Source organism: Mus musculus, chromosome 19 (assembly GCF_000001635.26).
Source record: "Mus musculus strain C57BL/6J chromosome 19, GRCm38.p6 C57BL/6J".
In the NCBI taxonomy this organism is placed as follows: domain Eukaryota; kingdom Metazoa; phylum Chordata; class Mammalia; order Rodentia; family Muridae; genus Mus; species Mus musculus.
The window spans coordinates 40,938,596-40,961,597 of record NC_000085.6 but is presented as its reverse complement, the minus strand read 5'-3'; the positions used below and the strand labels follow the sequence as shown (position 1 = coordinate 40,961,597).

At 45.1% G+C, this 23,002-nt stretch overlaps 1 protein-coding gene across 2 annotated transcripts in view; it reads left to right on the top strand.

Annotated features, from left to right (window-relative positions):
• Positions 1–23,002, top strand: part of Blnk (B cell linker) — a 65,295-nt gene that overhangs the window by 32,624 nt on the left and 9,669 nt on the right. For both annotated transcript variants that reach the window (NM_001365054.1, NM_008528.5), the window contains exons 6-13: positions 1,736–1,899; positions 9,166–9,247; positions 10,573–10,644; positions 16,042–16,111; positions 17,444–17,471; positions 18,254–18,296; positions 21,342–21,426; positions 22,200–22,231. In NM_001365054.1, coding sequence (NP_001351983.1) covers positions 1,736–1,899; positions 9,166–9,247; positions 10,573–10,644; positions 16,042–16,111; positions 17,444–17,471; positions 18,254–18,296; positions 21,342–21,426; positions 22,200–22,231 — 576 coding nt within the window. The remainder of the gene's footprint in view (positions 1–1,735; positions 1,900–9,165; positions 9,248–10,572; positions 10,645–16,041; positions 16,112–17,443; positions 17,472–18,253; positions 18,297–21,341; positions 21,427–22,199; positions 22,232–23,002) is intronic.

Sequence of the window (23,002 nt, the reverse complement as noted above, 5' to 3'; positions counted from 1 at the left end):
TATAAGGTCTCAGGAGGAACGGTAAAATCATTTCTGTTCTCATCATAGCAAGGGACCAGGAGATTCCCTGAAGGCAGGGATATTGAGTGTGTTCATAACCAGGGTAGTGTTTGCGTGTGTGCGGCAAGATTATCCTCACTGTTGTCAACAGCCTCTCTCCACAGGGTACCAGTTGATGCTAGTTCTTTGTTCCACAATTAGTCTGTTGAGCCCTTACTCTGGTCAGAACCATGCTCTCGGCTCTGAGCACTGAGCTAGGTAGCATACTCTTGCTATTTTCTATATATTGCAGGGCAGCACTTTATCGTTATAGCTTCTTATCCCTGTCAGCCTTATGGAACAGGGATGCATCTTCACTGTATAGGGCAAGAGGAGACTGCAGGCATGGAGCAAATGGTGCCAAGGTTATATAGGTGTAGAGCTCCTATGTGAGCTACGCCCTCAGTGTCCATAGTAGCATGCCTTAAGCCCTGCCCCATGCACTTCCCCACTGGAGGTGTTAAATGACTTTGTTCACCCATTGTAATGACCCTGAGAGGCAAGAGACTGTATTAGGTGCACAGTGCAAACCAGAAACCACAATTCGATTTTTTTCAAAGCCTGCCTTCTGTTCTTTTGCTATTTCTCATGGGTTTAAATATTGCATCAAAAATTCTATGAAAACACCAAGAGCTGCAAACAAATACAACTGGCAAAGCAGCTGCCCTAGTGTGTGAGCACAGTAAAGGTGACACTGGCCACATACCTCAGACAAAGAAGAAACAAGTTCTGGGAGCAGGAAAGAGCACCAAGAAAGAGCATAGCATGGTGTTGGGGTGTGACAGGCAAGGTAGTGTCACAGGAGGAAGCAGGGCACCCAGCAGCACACTGCAAGGCACTGCACTGCCTAGGATGGTGAATGCCAGGGCATCGTATGCTAAGAACTCCTGAGAATTTGTCAGTCTGATCAGAATGCAGCCCACCGAGTCGCTGGGCAGACTGGGTATCTAAAGCCCTCATAGAGCATGATGGGGTCAGATCCATTTATTAGGCAGCCATGCAGCACTGACTTCGTTCACTGCAGTTTTTCTTATTTCTTACAATTAACTCCAAGGGTGGATAGTGTGATCTACTTTAAAATGAGGAAAGGAATGCCAGAGAAACTGTAGTGGATGCAAACAGATGTAGTTAGTCGATGCTAGAGAGAAAGAACCCAGAAGGAACCCAGATCCATCCCGCTTCAGAGCCTGGGCTCTTTCTCAGATTTCTGCAAAAAAGGGTAGTCCTGGCTGGACAAAGCAGGCTTGCCTGGTTTCTCCAGGAGTTGAGGAAAGGAACTCCTTGGTATATTCTGGGTGTTAAAACCCATCACAACAGATTGCATCCAGAAGTCCAGAGTAGGACCACTTTTAAAGCCCGTGAGATGTCTCCAATGTGTAACCAGACTCCTCACTTCAGCACGCTTAGCAGAGTGTTGGGTTCTCAGCTCTCCCATCCCTGTAGGCTCTTACCATTCCCCCCCCCCCCACACACACACACAAGTGTGGTCTTGAGGACCTTCTGTTAGTTACACATAGGTAAATAGACAGTCGACAGTTTATGCTTTCTGTCTACCTGTTGACTTGGCTCCTTTAAGAGCCACAGGATCCCTCGTGGTTAGATAGATAACTTTGGCTGTGTGTCTTTTAGATTCCCCATGATAGCCACACAACGAATGACCCGGAGCCTCTTTTGTGTTGTCTTATGTTTGTTCAAGATAATCGATCCAGCCAGCGGCACTCTCCGCCCTTCAGCAAGACACTTCCCAGTAAGCCCAGCTGGCCTTCAGCGAAAGCGAGGCTGGCCTCCACTCTGCCAGCCCCCAACTCTCTACAGAAGCCTCAAGTCCCCCCCAAGCCCAAAGACCTCCTTGAGGATGAGGTAAAGTAAGCCTAGGAGGAGAGCTGGAGGGACTGGGGAAGTAGGTCTGGAGCGGCCCCCTTCCTCTAAGCCCTGCTGGTCCCCTGTCCTCCAAGTCCCTCAAGGTGACACTGAGAGGAACTTGGTTTCTCTGGAAATGGCACATGGGACCCATTTTACTCTTCTGGGTTTTCCACTGAAATGTGTATGCACCGGATCTGAGCCTTTCCTGTCACCCTGCCATGTCTCTCAACAACCGTTACTGCTTTTACTTCCCCTCCTACACCCAGCCCCTGGGAATCCGGAGACCCCCTTCATCAACCTCCCCTCTGTCACTGCCTGCCCCTTGGGAGTCTTATTCCACTTGGGATTGTCTCCTCTTGAAAGTAACCCAGTGAAATGCCCAGGCTGAGTGACAATGGCTGCCCTAACCTAGTAGTCCTGGATTTCATGGCATTTGAGTTTTAAAAAACAAAGACAACACTTGAGAGTGGCTGTTAAAAGAGTCCATTACAATGGACCTACAGGAGGGCGCTGAAGGCAGCTCTAAGCCATCACCAGACATTCTTAGAGAAGCTACTCTGAGAAAGTACTTCTTTTGGGATGCCTGCAGTTGCTAGAACCTGTTGTGAAATGACCTTCATTTGTGTCTTTATATGATTTCCAGTAAGGAGACAGAAAAAAGGACCTAAAGTATGGTAGAGACAACATCTAGGTCTAAATTCTTTCTGATTCTGTCAGCTCTGTGATTTTAGACAAGCTGGCCAACCTCTCTGAGTCTATTTTCTTTCTTTCCTTCTTTCTTTCTTTCCTTCTTTCTTTTCTTTCTTTCTTTCATCCCTCCTTCTTTCCTTCCTTTCTTTCTTTTTACTATTTTGATATTTAATCAATTAAATAGATAGATATAGATATAAATAATTCTTAAACATATACACACACACACAGGGTTTCTATCTTATTCTAGACTTTTTTAGTTTCTCCTGAACACTGAAGGAGGCCGTGGCCCACACTGAGTCACAGCTGCCGAGCCCCATGTAGCTCATCTCTGTTGTGATTGAACCCTTTCCTCCATGGTTACCACGGACTCACTGTTCCTACAACATAGGCACACAGCTTCATCCTGAAAGGCCCCTCACTTCTGTCACCTTTGCACATTTCTGGGGCTGGTTCCTGCTCTGGGGGGACAGTGAAAAGCAGATGGCAGCAGACTTGGGGGAGCAGTGCTTTCTCAGTCCTCAGTCTGTCAGCCAGAGAGGTGGCTTAAAGAGACAGGATGTCTCTTTAAGGAATGTCTCAGACAGGAATGTCTCTTTAAACTGGGCATGGGGGAGGGGGACCTGGTATGGGACAGTGGTATAGAAGAGAGAAAGGGGTCAGTAAACTCTTAGCCTTGGGCAAATTCATTTGAAGATGTGACTTTACACACAGAAGCAAAGAACTGTGCCAGGATCTCCATTTCTGTGATTAGCTGGGAGGGAGATTAGTGAGGCTGTGCAGAGTTTGGCACATACCATCCTGCAGAGATGGCTGGAGAAAGCCTGGACCAGTGGGAAAGAAGTAGAGAGGAGGCTGTGTTCTGGAAGGAGCAGATGGGTTACAGGCTGGGCGTGGTGGAGCACACCTTTAATCCCAGCACTAGGGAGGCAGAAGCAGGTGGATTTCTATGAGACAACCTGGTGTACAAAAACAAGTTCCAGGACAGCCAAAGCTACACAGAGAAACTCTGTCTTAAAAAACAAACAAACAAACAAATGGTTACAAAGAAAACAACCAAACTGGCTGATAGTTCGGTTGGTAAAGTGTTTGTCTTGCAAGAAGAAAAACCAGAGCTTGTTTCCCACAGAATCGCATAAAAAAGCAAGGGTAGCAATGTTTGCCTATAATCCCAACACTGGTGAAGACAGGGTAGGGATTGAGTCCCAGACCAGTGAGAGGCCCTGTCTTAAACAAATAAAATCACAGCCAAGGCTAAACAAACCCTGTCTCAAATGAATAGATAGATGATAGATAGATGGATAGATAGATAGATAGATAGATAGATAGATAGATAGATAGATAGATAGATAGATAGATAGATGTTGTGTCCGGCCAGCAGACCACAACCTGGGTTCTAGCCTGGAAAGGCATTTTGGAAACCTGGAAGAGAAGAGGGGCTAGGTGGCGAGAGAAAAGAATGTAGCCAAGACAGTTACTCTGATCAAGGCTCAAATTTTTATTGTTGCGACACTAGTTATGAAGGAAGGGGGAGGGGACCCGATTCCCGCCGAATAATCTCTGGTCCAGTAGAAAGGTGCACGTGTGTGGCTCCGCAGGTTCCAGCAGTGGGCGTGGCAGAACGAATGAGCAGTAAGCTCCACCCCTGAGCAAGCAGGTTTCAGGCTAGGGGAGGGGAGACTACATCTCCTCCCTTTTATTAACAAAATTTTAAAAAGGGCTGGTGAGATGGCTCAGTGGGTTAGAGCACCCGACTGCTCTTCCGAAGGTCCAGAGTTCAAATCCCAGCAACCACATGGTGGCTCACAACCATCCGTAACAAGATCTGACTCCCTCTTCTGGAGTGTCTGAAGACAGCTACAGTGTACTTACATATAATAAATAAATAAATCTTTAAAAAAAAAAAAAAACAAAACAAAACAAAATTTAAAAAAAGAAAAAGCTGAGGGGGGAAAAATTATCTATGCTCAATAGTTCTGCCTGGAATCTAGGGCTAAAGAAAAAACTTGCTTTCGTGGGATTCCTAGCTTTTCTTATGGTAAACTGTATAAGGCTAAGACTGTCCTTTCTTATCTTAGTGAACAACTAACTGAAAAGCCTGGAGCTGTAGGCTCTGACTTTATAATGCTAATTAGTACTTGGTAGGTAACTTTCTAGTTGAATTTTAAGTAGGGCGTTGGAACTCTGGCTAAGTTTGACTGAACAAATGTGAAATACACTATAATAACACTAAGTTGATATTTCTCCGCTTTTTTGGATGATAGGTGGGAAACAGGGAGAAGGAGTTCAACCGGCTCTTGTAGTACAAGGCCAATTGGCTTTTTTATTTGGGTGGGAGGCAGTGAAGGGCTTGCCCTTTCAATAGTACGTCTCCAATCTCTCTCCCCCCTATTGATTAAGTTAAATAAGGCAACGCTTAACTGAGGTGATCAAATGATTTTCTCATCCGTAGATGAGTGGGCTTTTAACCTTGGCTTGGGTGGACATGGACCCGATTCCTCCCGTGGGTATTGATAAGACCCACACATGTGGCTCTGGGTATCTTTTGGGGAGGCGAGGCAGAGCCGGAAAATATTTTTGATTTTTAACCAAAATATGATACCAACCTCTTTTAAACCGGGTTTATCTCACAGGAAACTCAGAAATGGTCAAGCCGGACCTTCCCTTGCAGTACCTCTGCACCAAGCGATGCCCATACTGAATTTGTACAATCACAAACCAGTATGCACAGTTCTGAGTGCTGTGCAGCTCCTAAAGGAGAATTATCAACCTCAGAATTAGCAAAGCCTAAGCAAGAATTATGTCGTTAGTAACACCACGATTTGTGGCTAAAATAGGAGCTGGAAGTCGTTTCTCCTCATCCCTGTTTTTTCCACAGCCTAAGGACACCTTGCAGTAACAGCAAGGGTGAAAAGCCAGAGGTCAGCTAAGGGACTAAGCCTGTCTATCAAAATAAAAACCAATCTTTATTAATATAGAAATATCTACTTTTCTAGCCCTCTTGGTAAACCTAATTTTTAACTCAGACTGAAAGCCACATGCTGGAAATGTCCTTGGAAAGGAGATAACAGCAGATAGATAGATAGATAGATAGATAGATAGATGATAGATAGATAGATAGATAGATAGATAGATAGATAGATAGATAATTTAAAAATAAACCAAATAAACAAAGCCCACTAAGAGAGTGACACCTAAACAATGGCACCTGAGATTCTTCTCTGTGCTCATGTCTTTCTGCTCCTGCACACACAGAGGACCAAGGATGTGGCTTGGTTGGTAGAGTATTTTTCTAGCCTATACACAGTACTAAATTCCATTACCAGCACCACATAAATCAGGAGCGGTGGCAGCGACCGGTAATCCCAGCAGTCAGGAAGGTCAGGGTTCATGGTCATCCTTTCCTACAAAGTAAGTTCAAGGCCTGGCTAGGCTACATGGTACCCTGTCTCGGGAGGGAATGAGAAGGAAAGAGAAAAGAAAAAGCAAAACTAACACACACAGACACACACACACACAGAGACACACACACAGACACACACAGACACAGATACATACACACAGAGACACACACACAGACACACACACACACAGACACACACAGATACATACACACACAGACACACACACACAGACACACACAGACACACACACACACGCACACACAGACACACACACACACACAGACACACACACACACACAGACACACATACACATACACAGACAAAAGCATACCTTTTTCTTTTTCTAGTACTCAGAACCTCCTGTATCTCCAAAAGTTTATGTTTCATTTATTTTGTTTGTTGTTTGGAGAGGGAGTTGTTTGTTTGCTGTTGTTTGTTTTGTTGAGACAAGGTCTCTCTATGTAGGGTTGGCTATCCTAGAACTCACTATGTAGACCAGATTGCCCTTGAACTCACAAAGATCTGCTTACTTTGCCTTCCGAGTGCTGGGATCAAAAACATACACCACTACACCTGGCTCTCTTATTTTTGATCTCAATGCAGTCTTGATAAACTGTTCAGCCAGCCTTGAACTTGCTGTACTCACAGGCTGACAAAGTTATGGTCCTCCTGCCTCAGCCTCCCAAGTAGCTAAGATTACAAATGTGTATACCATCTCTGGCCTACTTCTATCTTTGACTCACATCTTACAGTCACTGGAGTTTCTCAGCCATGTGGTGGTCATGCTACCTGCATGTAAAGGAGCAGATGATAGCTAGGGGTGATACATGTTTGTAATCACGGATCTCAAGAGGTCAAGGCAGGGAGATCTGTAGTTAAAGTCTTTCTCAAATATTCAGCAAGTTTGAGGTGAACCTATGATAAAGAGGTCCTGCTTTTGTTGTTGTTGTTGTTGTTGTAGCTCATACTACAGCTACAGTTTTATGGATTGCTCATGGGATAGCAGAGTTTATACCAGAACCTCATAGTAATGCTTGCGGGCTCTTTTTTTTTTTTTTTTTTAAGATTTATTTATCTATTATATGTAAGTACACTGTAGCTGTCCTCAGACACACCGGAAGAGGGCATCAGATTTCATTACAGATGGTTGTGAGCCACCATGTGGTTGCTGGGATTTGAACTTGGGACCTTCAGAAAAGCAATCGGCGCTCTTAACCGCTGAGCCATCTCGTCAGCCCGCTTGCGGGCTCTTAAAGGTAAAGATTGTGATGGAGCTTGTAGCAGGTGGCAATTTCAAACCACAGAGTTGCAGGACCAGAAATGCGCATTGTGAGTCTTCTCTTCTTGAACAAACAGAACTCGTGGGGCGTGAGTCCAGTCTTTTCTGTCATTTCCCTTTTGGAATAAAAACATCTCAGTTCCAGAAGTAGCATTATTCTAAGTAGACTGGGTTCTAGATGCTGTAGACAGGATGACTCCTGCTGAAGGTGAAGAAGAGATGAGAAACGGCAACTAACCAGAGAGAGGGAAGAACTCTAAAAGAGGAGTGGAATGGTGGGAGGGTGGGCTGCGGGAGACAGACAGGTGGCTGTGGAGTGTTGGAAGTGACTCAAAGCCTGTACCTACTGCCTTGAGCATGGGCTGCATCTTCTCCATACCTCAGAGTTGGTGGTAGTACCTACCTGACAGGGCTGTTAAACTGACTGAGCAAGACAATGTTTGTTTGTTTGTTTGTGTGTTTGTTTGTTTTTCTGCTCCTGGTACATTTTTTTCAGTCTACCAGATGGATAAGAAAATCTATCTTTAACATCTGGGCAACAAGTTTGTATTTTACCAGTATAAAAAGTCTCTCCCTCTCTACATTTGTGGTCAACTGGTTGTTGACAAAGGCCAAGAAAATTTAATAAAGAGGTAGCTGATTAAAAAAAAAATAACAATGCTAGAAAAACTTCATATCCACATGCAAAATGAAGGAACTAGACCCTGTTTCATAGCATATACAATACCAACCAGAAGTGGATCATAGACCCAAAGGTAAGATATGAAACTATTGGGCTCTTAGAGGGAAAAAGTATAAGTGTGAATCTTTATGTCCTTAAGTTAGGCGATGGCTTTTCATGACACCAAAACACAAACATCGAAGAAAAAGATACACAAATTAGACTTAAAATTTAGATCTTTGTACCTGAAGTGTTGCATCAAAAAAGGATGAGCAAGGCCTGTTACACGTGCCTGTAATCCCAACACTGGGAGGACTTTATCTCAGTGCTGCTGTATCTCTTATGGTGAGACTTAACATTGGAGAGAAAAAATGTAAGTAAGTCATGGATCTCATAAAGAACTTAATATCTAGGACACTCAAGGAACTTACATGCCATAACAATAAAAGGCAAACAACCCAATTAAAAGTGGGAAAGGATATTAGTAAGCACCCAAGGAGATGCTCAGAAGCATTAGCTATCAAAGAAAGATGGATCCAAACTACAAGACATGCCCTACATCATACTAGGTGTTTAGAAGCCTAGCGATTACAATACCCATGCCTTGGCTGAATACTGACATGATGGTCTGAATGAAAATAGCACACACACAAACACACACACACGGCCTCAGGCATTTAAACACTGGTGGCACTGTTTGGGAAGGTTTAGGAGGTGTGGCCTTGCTGGAAGGAGTCTGGCTTTTGGGTTTTTATAATCTCACCCCACATCCATTTAAGGCTCTGTTCCATGCTTGTGATTAAATATGTGAACTCTCAGCTTCCTGCTCTTGCTGCCACCTCTTCTGTTGGCTACTGTGCCCTTCCCCCAACCCCCTACACACCATCGCGGACGCGTATCCCTCCAGAACACTAGGACCGAACAAATTCCTCTTTCTATAACTTCCATCTGCTCCTGATGTTTTATCACAGAAAATACAACTGATATTATCCATTTCTCTTAAGGGACTCCAGCAGCCATGAACTTAGCATTCAAGGGGCAGAGTCTGGTAGGCAAGCCCCTGTATATACAATGGATAACTAAGTGCCAAAAGGTACCCCATTGTAAGCAATTTTACAGTGTGTGAATTATAGCCCATTAAAGCTTTTATAGACAAAAATATCTCTTTCTCCCACAATTAACTATGAATGTATAGCAAGCGTTCTCTTCACCTCTATATTTCTTTTAGGCTGATTATGTGGTCCCTGTGGAAGATAACGATGAAAACTATATCCATCCCAGAGAAAGCAGCCCGCCGCCTGCTGAGAAGGGTAAGCTTTGGAGTTTGGGGTGCTTGAAAGCTTCCAGCAGTTGCCTGGCACCAGGCTGCTCAGCCAATAAGCACTGGGGAGCTCAGGTGGGGCAAGGGCCTCTCCTCTGTAGCCACGCCCCCTCGACTAGGGAAGCACCTGCTTCAGAGCCTTTCTCCTCCTTCCATGTTCACGGGTTTATTCCCAGGTTATAAAAGCACTGGGCTATCGTCCTCCGCTGCCTTCACTCAGAATGGTTCTTAGCAGTTAACTCTCACTGGACTGCGAGCCACAGACAGGGTTGACTTATAAACAGTGCACAGCTAGCAAATCTGTGGAGGGATGATAAAACAAGAGCTCGTGGGCTCTGCATCCTGGCTTGTGAGTCCCACGGTGTCTCAGGCCTCTAGGACACGTGGTCTGTAAATCCTGCTGGGAATAAGAAATGCTATCATGGGCTGGAGAGATGGCTCAGTGGTTAAGAGAATTGACTGCTCCTCTGAAGGTCCTGAGTTCAAATCCCAGCAACCACATGGTGGCTCACAGCCATCCGTAATGAGATCTGATGCCCTCTTCTGGAGTGTCTGAAGAAAGCTACAATGTACTTACATATAACAATAAATAAATCTGAAAGAAAGAAAGAAAGAAAGAAAGGAAGGAAGGAAGGAAGGAAGGAAGGAAGGAAGAAAGAAAGAAAGAAAGAAAGAAAGAAAGAAAGAAAGAAAGAAAGAAATGCTATCACAAATACATTGTTCCAGATCAGACAGGAAAGCAGCGCCCTCCAGAAATAGTGACTTTGGAAAAGAGTCCCAGGCAGGTGATATCTCTTCAGGTGACGCTTCTCATCTAATAAACTGGGCCAGAGAGAACAGGTCCTCCCTTCCCCAAGCATGAGCCATGGCTTGAAGACCAAGCCACCCTGTGAACAAAGCAACACCTACACATTCCCTCTCTTCTCTCCTCAAACAACCTCAAAACCCAAGGGATTTTGTGTATGGAACGGAATGCACTGTGATCAATTAGGCATCACCATGTTGAGGTGTAATATACTTTAGATTAAAATGAAACAAAGTGAAACTTTGTCTCCCAAGCTTCCAGGATATTCTGATGTTCTGATGCAGTATGTGTTTTAATAGATTATCTTTATTTCATTTCTTCAATCACTAATAAACACACCCATCCCAGAGTTTCCCCTGAGATTTCTTTGGATGGCTTATGGGATTAATGAGGGCCATGGAATCGTTGCAGATTCTCTGGTTTGACTGATCAGTGTTCCTGTCTACAATAACTTCCCTCAATGGGACATGTCTGCAATCACTCTGCCTGTGTGTATTTGTGTGTTTCAGCTCCCATGGTGAATAGATCAACCAAGCCAAACAGTTCCTCAAAGCACATGTCGCCTCCAGGGACTGTCGCAGGTAAGTAGATGTATAGCTTGTTTTTGAATCTGTTCCAAAAGGTATGTATAACTAAGATCATACATGGACAATCACCTATATCCCAAGTTTCCTAGGACAAGGGACAAAGTCTTAGTCTTATCCATGCGCACAGGCTTCCCGGAAACGGCCTGACCTCTACCCACTAGACTGCAAAAATCATCTCCCTAAACATGATGGGCAAAAATATCCCCACGTGGTGCCAAGTATCTCTGAGTTGGATTCCACTTCTAGCTGGGTGAGAATCATCAGTTTAAACAAACCAGATATCTTAGTCCATAGGGACTGGTCTCCCGGTGAGAATTTGGAGAGGGTAAAATCTCTAGATGGTCTTCAGCTTTTGAATGGAGAAGAGACATAGAATCTGTATTTCTAAGCTTTCTCTAAGTTGGTATTTCTCTAAGTTGGTTAGGATTTATCGTTGGAGTACCTTGGTGGGTCGATCCCAGCCAAGGGATGCTGTAAAGATCATATAATGCAGCAGATCTCACACAAGAGATGTGTGTGTGTGTGTGTGTGTGTGTGTGTGTGTGTGTGTGTGTGTGTGTGTGTGTGTTTGTTGGGGGGTAAGAAAAGGATGTCTTGAAGCAGATATATGAGAGAGAGAGAGAGACAAAGAGACAGAATGAGAGACATACGGAGACTGGGAGACAGAGGAGGCTGTGATAAGCGGGAGTTTTTAAAGGGCTGGTGACTAGTGATGATATAGGCACCAGTGCCGAGGCTCTGAGGGCAGACGGGGGAGCACCTACTTTCTAACAGATATCATTTAAAATTGTGTTCCTCAGAAAAAGAAAATATATCCTTGCCAGGTGGTGATTTAGCAAACCTTCAGTCCCAGCACTCAGGAGGCAGAGATATTTCTGTGAGTTTGAGGCCAGCCTGATCTACAAAGTGAGTTCTAGAACAGCCAGGGCTACACAGAGAAACCCTGTCCACCAGGTCTACACAGAGAAACCCTGTCTTGGAAAAAACCAACCAACTAACCAAACTAAATAAATAAATAAATAAATAACCAAATGAATGAATAGATATATAGACAGACAAACCCTTGAAATTTATAAATCCCCCAAAATGTGAAAATTGAACCTCACACTAATGCAGCCAAAACTGTTACAGAATTACTGGGTGGAATCTTTTGTGTGCATGCCTTAGAATACAGTATGCTACATACTTTAACATCATCAACAACAACAACAACCAGACTTCAAGCATGCTTGCAAAGAGCTGGAGCTCTGGAGGTTAAAGGGAGGTAGGTGCCAGGTACACCATTGCCAGGGTCCTGCTGATGTGCCCTGTGGTCTGGCTGTACTCTGGGAGAGCAGAGGGCCTGGCTGGTGATAGAGGGAGGAGTCTGTCTCCATTCTCCCTCACAGAAGCATCCTCCTTCCTCTCCAGAAGAAAGGCCAGGATGACGTGCAAGCAAAACAATATGGAGTCTTGGCTGAAGAGAGAAGTGCCTGCCTGGGTTCACAGCTCAGGTGGCCCTGCCACTTGCTCTCTCTGAGTCTCCATCTGTCCCACCTGGTGTTAGGGAGGTACAGATGGTGCATCTGCAATCCCTAGCCCTCTGCCACACCCAGAGATGCTGGGGTATTTATCACAAGACACTAGTTATAATCCTGTTTACTAATCCTTTATGAGTTATAATTTGATTATAAATCTCATCCATCTTAGTACAAAGTCAATGACTTTTATGAACAATGATGTTTATAGTAATGCATTATGTAACCATTGCTGCAACTCACTTTAGAGCATTTCTCCGCCCACCCAACCAAGATCCCTTATGTCCATTTGTATATAGCCAGTGCTAGTTCTACTCCTGACTCCAGGCAACCACGCTTCTGTTTCTGTTGCTGGAAACCTGCTCTTGCTGACATTTCGTATAGATAGGATCACTCACTATGTAGCCCTGCACATCTGGCTTCTGAACATCTGGCCCTTTGCCCTCACTATCAAGTCTTTAGCGCTATCAGATATGTTTGCTCCTCTTCCAGCGCTATTGATTCTGGCTGTGTCCGACTGATTTTTAAAATGTCAGATTTATCCTGTTGTCTGACCCCCCAAAAATGAATTTGATGACTGTCCCCATTTCACAGGGCGCCTGAGACAGTGTTTGTAAGAAGTCACCCAGACCCTTTGGTGACAGAGAAGTAACTAGAATGCTGTCTTCCTAATGCAAGGCCATGATAGGTTTTTGTTTGTTTGTCTGTTTGTTTGTTTTATTTTGTTGTTGTTGTTGTTTATGTATTTGTCAAGGGACAGGGCATGCTCACATCATGGGACACACGTGGAGGTCAGAGGACAACTTTGTAAAGTCAGTTCTTTCCTTTTACCAAGGGGTTCTGGGAACTGAACTTAGGTCCTCAGGATTGACTGCAATCACTTTTACCTGCTGAGCCACCTCACTGGCCCAAGAGCTCCAAGGTACCTCAGAGCAGAGCTGGAAGGTCCTCCCTTCTCCTGTCTGCTGGCTAAAAGCTGTTTATAAAGAGGAAAGAAAAGGGAAGCTATCGGCAGGCTGGTTGGGGACATGGAGGAAAGGACAGCTTAGTAAACAACAACAACAACAACCAAAAAACAAAAAACAAAAATCCAGGCAGTGGGTCTAACAAAAGCTGGGGTTGGGGTGCGGTCTGACTTAGACCTTTTACCTACTTCCTGGGTTTTAGGCATGGCTGCCGCCTCTGCTCTGACTTCTATCTGAATATGTGTGGCTAGCCTACCTGCAGTGTCAACCTTTAGTATTACTCAGCAGTTAGACCATCACAGTGGGACTCATGCACCAAGGTTAGAGGACACTTCAGTTTATTTTCATGCAACATGTACAGCTTACTGTATGTGAAGAGACACAGTTAAAAAAAAAACAACCTGTCAATGTGACCGTTCCATTATTAAGGGAAAAGTTCTAATTGTGAGTAAGAGAGAGAAAATATCCAGAGGTGTCTGAAAGACTGGACATGGCCAGGGCTAGGGGAGCATGGAGAGGCAGAAAATAGTGGAGATAGCAATAGAGAGAAAATACAGCATTGCATGCATGTATGCACAGACACACACATAAACACACACACACACACATACACATATATACATGCACAGCTACACTCCCACATACACATACCCCCCACATATACACATACATAATATACACACATACATACATACACACAGCTACACTCCCACATACACATACCCCCCACATATACACATATATAATACACACACATACATACACACATATGCACACACATAAACCCCCACTCGCACATACAAATACCCCCCACACCCACATACACAACTACCCACCCACATACGCAGAGAGAGAGAGAGAGAGAGAGAGAGAGAGAGAGAGAGAGAGATAAAGAGAGGGGGTGTTGAACAAATCTAGTGGATTATAAGGAGGATGAGTAGATGAGGGTTGGGGGTGGGAGGTGGGGGAAGCCCTGGATGCCAGTGTGGCCTTTGAAGTGTGTAACAGGTACTTCTGATACTGAGGGAGCCTGGAGGCCAGCATGGGTGGTGTTGGTATGCTAATAACCACCTTAGGGGTAGTCAGTGGAGAGCCAAGGGAATGGCTCCAGGCAGGTGGGGAGGGGGTGGGGGACCATTTCACACATTCCTGAGGAATGATGGCCATTATCTAACTGCCTGGAATCCTTCTGCCATCCAGCCTGAGCTCATTTCTGGATATATGGACAGTTTAAGACCTAACACTTAGAAATACGGTTTTCTTTCTTACATGTTTCCTAAAATTGTATCTAAGCCATAAGTAGGAGCAGTACTGGAGAAGGCACGGCTCCATGCGGTACTGGTGAAGGCCCAGAGCCATCTGGACCACCCACGCTGGTGTTTAGTGACATTAGCACCCAACTCAGCAAGTACTGTGTGAAGAAAAAGAGTAGATGGTCTCTGAGCAGAAGTTGAGAGAATAACCCTGTGGCCAGACTTTCAATACTTTCTGGGGCCTTTTTCTTTAGAATGAGATGTATGAGGGCAGTATGTCTCTCCTTCCGGGTACCTTCCACGGAGCCTGTGAGCGCTTCCTAGTGCTTACCGCAGACCAGGTCCTCAGTAGTGTTTGGTAACTGAGTTCTACAACACTAGAGAGTAGTAGAAAACTACAACACTAGAGAGGGCAGCAGATCTATCCTGAGCTTACAGAGTAACTTCTGCATGTCCATTAGGAACTGGGGACCTCTCTATATAGTAGTCTCTTAGTGAGATGATTATTCGGGGCTTGGGAGATGCTCGGTGCATATGGCATACTGATCAAGCAGGATCATGGATTGGATCTCCAAGCACGCATGTAAAACGTCAGGCGTGAACATATATGCAACTGTAATTCCAGCACTGTGAGGAATAGAGACAAGACAGTCACTGGGACCTGATGGCTACCAGCCTACCTTCAGGTTTAATGAAAGCCCCTATCTAAGAGGGATAAGGCAGAATAATGGAACAGGACATGTGACATCCTCCTCTGCTTCCTGTGCACACATGCACAAGCACATACATGCATCTACATCACACACAATGTTTACTCGGTTCAGTTTGAGCCAACAAAACAATCTCATCATGAACCCCGGGCTTACTGAGTAGTGTCTAGGAAGCCACGCATGGAGGGAAATTATCATCTCATATGGCCTCCTTCACGTTGCCTGGCTTTGTTTTCAGGCAGGAAGGTGGGGAGGGTGTGGACACAAGGTCAAGGGTCCCTTATATGACTTCAGAAGATTCGATGAAGGGAATGGCCTTGAACTTGCCCATGAGTCTAAGGAGATCTTGAAGTGTTAGACTGACATCTGGACCTACAGGCTTACAACAGAGTTTATATGTTAGCATTTTTTCTTGTGTGTGTGTGTGTGTGTGTGTGTGTGTGTGTGTGTGTGTGTGTGTGTGTGTGTTTGCGTGTGTATAGGCACAGATATACGGGTACACGTACACGTGGAAGCCCTAGATTGATGTTGGGAATCATCGTCTATCACTTCCCCACCTTATTCACTGAGGCAGGCTCTCACAATCAAACTTAGAGTTCATCAATACGGTTAGTCTTACTGAGTTTCCTATCTTTCTACCTTCTAAGACTGGCATTAAAAGGAAGCTGCCACACCCTCCTGGCATTTACATGGAGCCTGGGGACCTGAACTCTGGTCTTCACACTTGTGTGGCAAGCACTTCAACCATTGAACTATCCCCCGGCACCTGTATTGACCCACATTTCAAATTTCTCATCGCCTGTGCCCATTAGTTTACCCCTCAGCTTCAGTGGCACTAGACATACACACTTCAATAAAAGTAACACAAAACACACATGGTTAGCCTCACTAATACAACTGTCCCTAAAGGCAGACACAGTGACCGAGTCTTGTTTGTGCTATGCAGGTCGAAACAGTGGGGTCTGGGACTCCAAGTCATCTTTGCCTGCCGCACCATCCCCACTACCACGGGCTGGGTGAGTATTGATTCAGGCTAGTGGTTCTATGAGATCTGGGTGTGTGGAGTTGGGGGTGGGGTGGGAAGCCACTGCCATGTGGACTCCTGTTAATTCTCCATTCCCATGGCAGCCTTCCTATTGGAGCAGGCACTAAAGTTGGAAAAAAGGAGTCTTGCTTCTCATAGAGTCAGATTTAGCTACATTCTGAGTTCATTGGCTCACTGTTATCTGCAAGGCACCCCAATTTTCAGCACCTAATAGCTCTGAGACCCCCAAACAAGTTCTACCTTTACTTTCTGCTCCCTAGTTTTATCTGCAAGCAGTGTATGGCCTATAAGAGTGGACCTGGCATCAGAACATGCATTAGAGTGCTCACTCATCTGAACATGCATTAGGGTGCTCACATATCTGAACATGCATTAGGGTATTTTGTGGGATATAGGATGCATATGAGATATAAGGTGGCTTTGGAATCTGCTGGATGAGTATTATGACACGCTATTAACTGACACCATACTGGTAGCTTTTCTATTGCTGTGATAAGACACTATGGCCAAGGAAACATAAAAGGAAATATTTAATTTGGGCTTAGTTTCAGATGGCTAGAGATCACAGATTTGAATGCTTAGGGAGTGGCACTATTTGAAAAAATTAGGAGATGTGGCCTTGTTGGAGGAAGTGTGTGACTGAGTGTGGCCTTTGTGGTCTCAAAAGCCCATACCAGGCTCAGAATCTCCCTCTCCCTCTCCCCTCAACCTCTCCCTCTCCCCTCTCTCCTCTCCCTCAACCTCTCCCTCTCCCCTCTCCCCTCTCCCTCTCCCTCTCCCTCTCCCTCTCCCTCTCCCTCTCCCTCTCCCTCTCCCTCTCCCTCTCCCTCTCCCTCTCCCTCTCCCTCTCCCTCTCCCTCTCCCTCTCCCTCTCCCTCTCCCTCTCCCTCTCCCTCTCCCTCTCCCTCTCCCTCTCCCTCTCTCTCTCTCTGCTTATGGGATTAGGATGTAGCTCTCAGCTACTACTCCAGCACTTGCCTGCGTGCTGCCATGCTTCCTGCCATGATGATAATAGACTAAACCTCTGAAACTGTAAGCCAGGCCCCAGTTAAATGTTTTCTTTATAAGAGTTGCCTTGGTCATGGTGTCTCTTCACAGCAGCAGAACACTGACTAAGACATTTAACCCTTCTCCATCTGTTGGGAAGACCAGCACAATTAAATCCTCCATCCGTCCTTATCTGTCCTTCAAGAGCAGTCTTCCTAGCCACTGTTTGCACAGCTATGGTTTAGGTCTAAGGAAAAGATGATAGTTCTATTTCATCTCCCTCGGGTTTTAACACAGCTAATTTTTTATTCCCCAGGAAGAAGCCAGCTACACCACTTAAGACTGTAAGTTGATTCTGCATTTGAAAGTGTTCATATTCCCTGCAATGTCAACTGATATCCGCTTTCTTAAGGTCATCAGTGCATCGGGTTGTGCTTAAGATAGCAGGCTTAGCAACTGAAGCTGCTGCCTAGACAACCCAGAGAAGCTTCTAACGATCAGGTAGCTGGGAAGATACTACTTCCTATGCACTGATCCTCGCTGGATTCTATTGGCCTCCCGAAACTTGTACACCAGATAATTGAGAAGGTATAGGCATCCATGCCTACATCATTGCAGAAGGCCTACATCATTGCATGGCAGACTACTGTGTATCGGATAAATAGCCAAAAACTAAACTTGGCTTCTGGCCAGAACAGGCTGACCCTTGGCCAGCCCATGATGCAAGGCAGCCCGGCCGGACCCAAGCTCACTCTAGAGCCTGACAGTGGTCATTACTTCAGATATACAGAAGGTGGGACCATAAGACCAAACCCAGATGCCCGATGTCCACTGCACAAGCACTACTGTCTAGAAACTGCTGGGGGAGGGGGTCACAGTGTCCGTCAATACTGTTGATAGGTTAGTGATGTCCCCACAAGGAGATGGACTGCCCCTCCCATGAGACAAGCTTGTCTGGTTTTCAATGAATGAGAAGGCTGGGCCAGAAACTGCCTTAGCTTCTTTGTCATGACTCAGAGCAGCGGCAACAAGTCGCTGACAGCATATTTCATAGTTCTCTGATTTTTATCTCCATCTTCTGATTTGCTGACTTGCCTCTTTTTTTTTTCCACCCCTCTTAACGTAGACTCCCGTTCCTCCCCTACCGAATGCATCAAATGTTTGTGAAGGTAAATGTATTTATTCTGAAGGTTTAAGGATGTACACCAAAAATAATTTTTCAATTAATAATGTGCACATAAGCTCTTAATTCTGAATTTCTTTCGTTATTTATGAGCCAGTTGTTAACAGAAAGCCAAAGTTTTTAAGTGATGGGTCATTTGTGTTGTGGTAAAGAGCAGCGACATTCGTTTAGGAGCCTGAGCGTAGCAGGCATAGGCTGTGGAGGAAGCTACAGCCTACCTGCCTCTTGTCTATTGCTGATGGCCACAGCCAGCTGGGAAGCAATATGGTGGTACTATGTCTCAGAATCAACAGCTTAGGCAAGGCAATGAATTTTTAAAAACCTGTTTATTTAAGGTTCTGTTGCTAAGTTTTCAATGTTCAAATGCCCCTTGTGTCCGTACTGCGCATTAGCTTCACCACAACCCAAAACAAACAAACAAACAAAAACAAAAACAAAACCATGGTTTTTAATGACCCCATTTTTTAAAAAATTGTATTTGAAAAGCGTGACTGGGGACTGGGAAGAGAAAATAAGAGTCCTTTGTGATGTCGTAGAGGCATTGAAGTCCTGCCCTCCCCAGCTCCTTACAGAAGGGTACCCTGTGCAGAATCACACTGTGTGTCCTTCCCCCCTGTCCTAAGTCAGTGTCTGCACAGAGCATGCTGGTGTCCCTGCCGGTGGGACAGTGACCTTTTTGTTTGTTCCTGAGCATACACTGCAGCTCTCCTCTCTGCTTTTACTGTACCATTAGAGCCCCCACCACCACCCCCCATTTTACTTCTCTCTTCTTTCCTTTCCCCAGGCTGTTTCTGCCCCCACCTCCTCCTCTGCCTCCCCTTTGAAGTTTTTCTGTCCCTGGACATCCCTCGCATACCTTGCATGGCTTTCCAGTCTCTCCAGCCTGATAAGCATGAGCAGAGCAGAGTCCTAGTGACCTGGGGCCTCTGTGTAAACTGTAAGGCCCTAGGAGTCTCCAAACCCAAGTCTGCTTGGAAGCCCGTATTAGAGGCTTCCCGCAGAGTTTAGCAAGCAGCTTTCTTCAGAGTCATTCCAAGAGCCTGGGTAGAGGCCATCTAAACCCAAAGGGAGGTGAGCAGCCTCCTCTGCCCTGGGGAGGAGACCTCAGGACTGTGAGATGGAAAGACAGACAAGGAAATTAGAGACTTGAGACCATGCAGGGCCTTATTAGGGGAGAAGGTTACCCTGTAAGAATTACTGCCCGTGGCTTGCTTACAAGACGGGGTGCAGGTTGAAGTTTCCTTTTCCAGCTGGCATTTGGCCATTGTTGGGGTGGCCAGTGAGTAGTCAGTTAAAAGAATCTGAGATGACAGACAGACTGACAGACACATGACTGGGGTGGGGTGGGGTGGGGGGCGGGGCTCAAGCCAGAATCCAGAGAAACAACCCACTCATATGCGAGTGGGTACAGGAAAGAAACTGCCAACCAGACTGACCCATGAGGTGGACAGTGTTTTTATTGGAGATATGAGAGACGACAGACAGAAGCTTCTGGAAATGTCTAGCACAGAGAGAGAAAGGCTGAGTGAGCATGGCTGGGCTAGGGAAGCAGGAGAGACCAGTGGGGATAGTGAGATCCAAAGACGTGGAGAATGGAGCACAGGTAGAGAGAGAAAGAGAAGCAAATGTGAGAATGGCCAGGCTATAAGAAGGATGGGCAGCTGGGGTGGGGGAGGGGCACTGAGCTGGCGAGAGAGGGAGAAGGCCTAGGATGCCAGCATAGACTTTGAAACCTGTAGCAGGTACTTGGGATACTGAGGGAATCCAGAGGTCTCCATGGTCTTTAAGATCCCGATAGGCACCACAGGGAGCCATATGACTCCTTTTGGCAGATAGGAACCAGTTTCACAAGTCCCTGAGGAATGCTGGCTTTTATCTAATCACCAGGAATCCTGTTGTCCAGCTTGCTCTCATGTCTGGATGTCTGGACAGTCTGAGAGACCTAACAAGCTCTGGAATTGAAATTACTGGAATGATGGGGACTGTCACAGCTCAACCAAAACACAGGAGGTTTTATAAGCCGGCAAGGCCCTGGCTAACAGTTTAGAGACGGTACAATGTGTTCAGAGCTTAAGGCTGCTGGAAGCTAATGTGGTTCCATTGTGCGCTTTTGGGAATTTCTGCGCTTAAAAAAAAGAGCATAAAATTAGCATGGTTCTTTGAACTCAAAGAACCCGGCCACCTGTTTGAAACACCTTTCGAGTCAAGGCTGCCTGAATGGTGGTACACTTGGGCTTTGAGTTACTAAGTTCTCACTGCTTCTCTTCTGGAGTTCCTGTCACTTTTGCCTTTCTCAATGCCCCACTAGTAAAGGTCCCTATGGGCTTCAACAGTCATTCCATCCCCTAGCCCCTGAAGTAGGGCCTCTCTGTGTAGCCCTGGCTGTCCTGGAACTCACTCTGTAAACCAAGCTGGTCTTGAACTCAGAGATCAACCTGCCTCTGCCTCCCAAGTTGCTGGGATTAAAGACATGGGCTACCTGGCTTCAATAGACATTTCTTAAGCTCTATATTTGTGCCCATTTTCGACCCTCCCTCAAGAACACGCTGAGATCCAAGTGATATTCACATTTGAGGGTGACATGGATTTAGATTCAGTTAATTTTTTCAAAAGGAGTAGATCATTCATAAATCCTAAGATTTTACTCTCATCAGCAATAAGTTACTTATACCACATCTCATGACGAATCAAGATACAGGAAGGTAACGGTAACACCCGAAGGAAGTCTGCACTGACAGCAGAGAATGAGTTACACAGAGGCTGTGGAGCCTGCTCATCTCCTGGCACCCACCTGTGCTCAGACAGTTGAAGTCCAGTATCCATGGGTTCTGTCTCTGTATACACTGCCGGAGGAGCTAGCATGGACCTGTACCACTGTGGGAAGGGAGTCTCGGTCCTAAGAGCGCATACTCAAACCAAGAACCCCTTAGAAGACAGGGTATATTGGGAAGACATCCGATCAAAGAGGCTGTATTTGGGCATGGGGACAGACATTTCACTTTAATACTAATATGAGACTCTCCTAATCCAGAAAAGCCTGTTCCTGCTGAGCGCCACCGAGGGTCTAGTCACAGACAAGACACTGTACAGTCACCAGTGTTTCCTCCCACCCAGAAGTGAGTATCCTTCCATTTATTTATTAGTTTTGTACTTATTTATACTTTTAAAATATTTTCATTTTGATTTTGTAGTTATGTATGTATGTGAGTATATGCTACATCTGTGTAAAGAGGATATCAGAGGCCCCGGAGCTGGAGTTACATGGTTGTGAGCCATACAATGTGGGCCCAGGGAACTGAACTCGGGACTTCTGGAAGAGCAGGAAGCAACCACATCACCCACCCTTTTGTTTGTTTGTTTGTCTGTCTGTCTGTCTATCTGTCTGTCTGTTTTTAAAAGACGAGGTCTCACTCCATAGGCCCAGCTTTCCTGGAATTCCCTATGCATGCAGCCAGGTTGCCCTTTCATTCAAGGCCCTCCTTCTTCAGCCTCCAGAATACAAGGATAACAGATCAAGAGCTAGTTCTTCCCCTAGTAAGAGAATCCTTCCCTTTAAGAACAAGTTTCTTCTTGTTGCCATGGGAATTTGTTGTCATGCAAACTCGCACAGGGAATCGGTGTTTCATTGCTTCTTAATTAAATCTGGAAAGCTATTAAGCAACTTACGAGACTGTAGAGTCTCAGAGACCCATACTTCAGGCTACGGGTTTCATCTAACGCATGTACTACAGTCAAGACTCCTCCTTTTTCAAAGCTAAAGGGAAAAATCTTGGTTCTCTAAAAGGTTTATTGTCCCTCCCATCTTTAGATCTAATTATCCTTTGGTGCAGCTTCTCCTGATTCTGTATTGTGTTCTACCTTTCATGTAACCTGCATTTCTTCCTTTCAGACCTGTCCATCAAAAGCCTGTACCCTTGCCAAGTAAGTACAAGATCATGACGGCCAATCATAGGTGGAAGGTAGGGCCAGGCCTGGGAGCAAATGAAGCTGTCACTTCCACTGTGCCACTGTTTTATTTGCTTCCTTGACTGTAAAATGGGGGGAAAAATATTTCATAGAGTTGTTTTGAAAGGTAGATATTTTCTATCTTTAGTATTGGTTGAATATTTACTTATCAGTCAGCATCATTAAAAAAAAAATACAGTACAGCTATTTTCAAAACTCAGATTAAAATAACCAGAACAGTGCTTGGCATCTAGAAGATTCTCAATCGGCGATAGGTATTTTATATAAATCTGAAATGTGTTTTAATGACCTTTACATATGTCTATAAAATAAGCCCTAAAATGAGAACATGTTAATTAACTGTATAATTTTCTCAAGATAAACATGACCTTACAAACACACTTCCTTCAACAAAGCCACACACACCCCAACGAGGCCATACACACTCCAACAAGGCAACAGCTCCTACTCCAAGACACTTGATGCTATGTGGGTAAAGTCGCTTATGCCTTGATTGCTCAGCCCTTTAAAAGTCAACTCCCAGGAAGGCAAAACATTTTGTTGTCTCATATATATATCCCAATGACTAGATCCACATCAGGCAGAGAGACGACAGAGAGAAACAGTGTTTTCTCTATTTCTTGTGTTTCTATTAGTCAGACTGTAAACTTGAGGGAGTTTTTGCTTTAATGCAAGGATTCTCAAACATTTTCCCTTTGAAACCACTTTCAATACTTTTAAAATTCC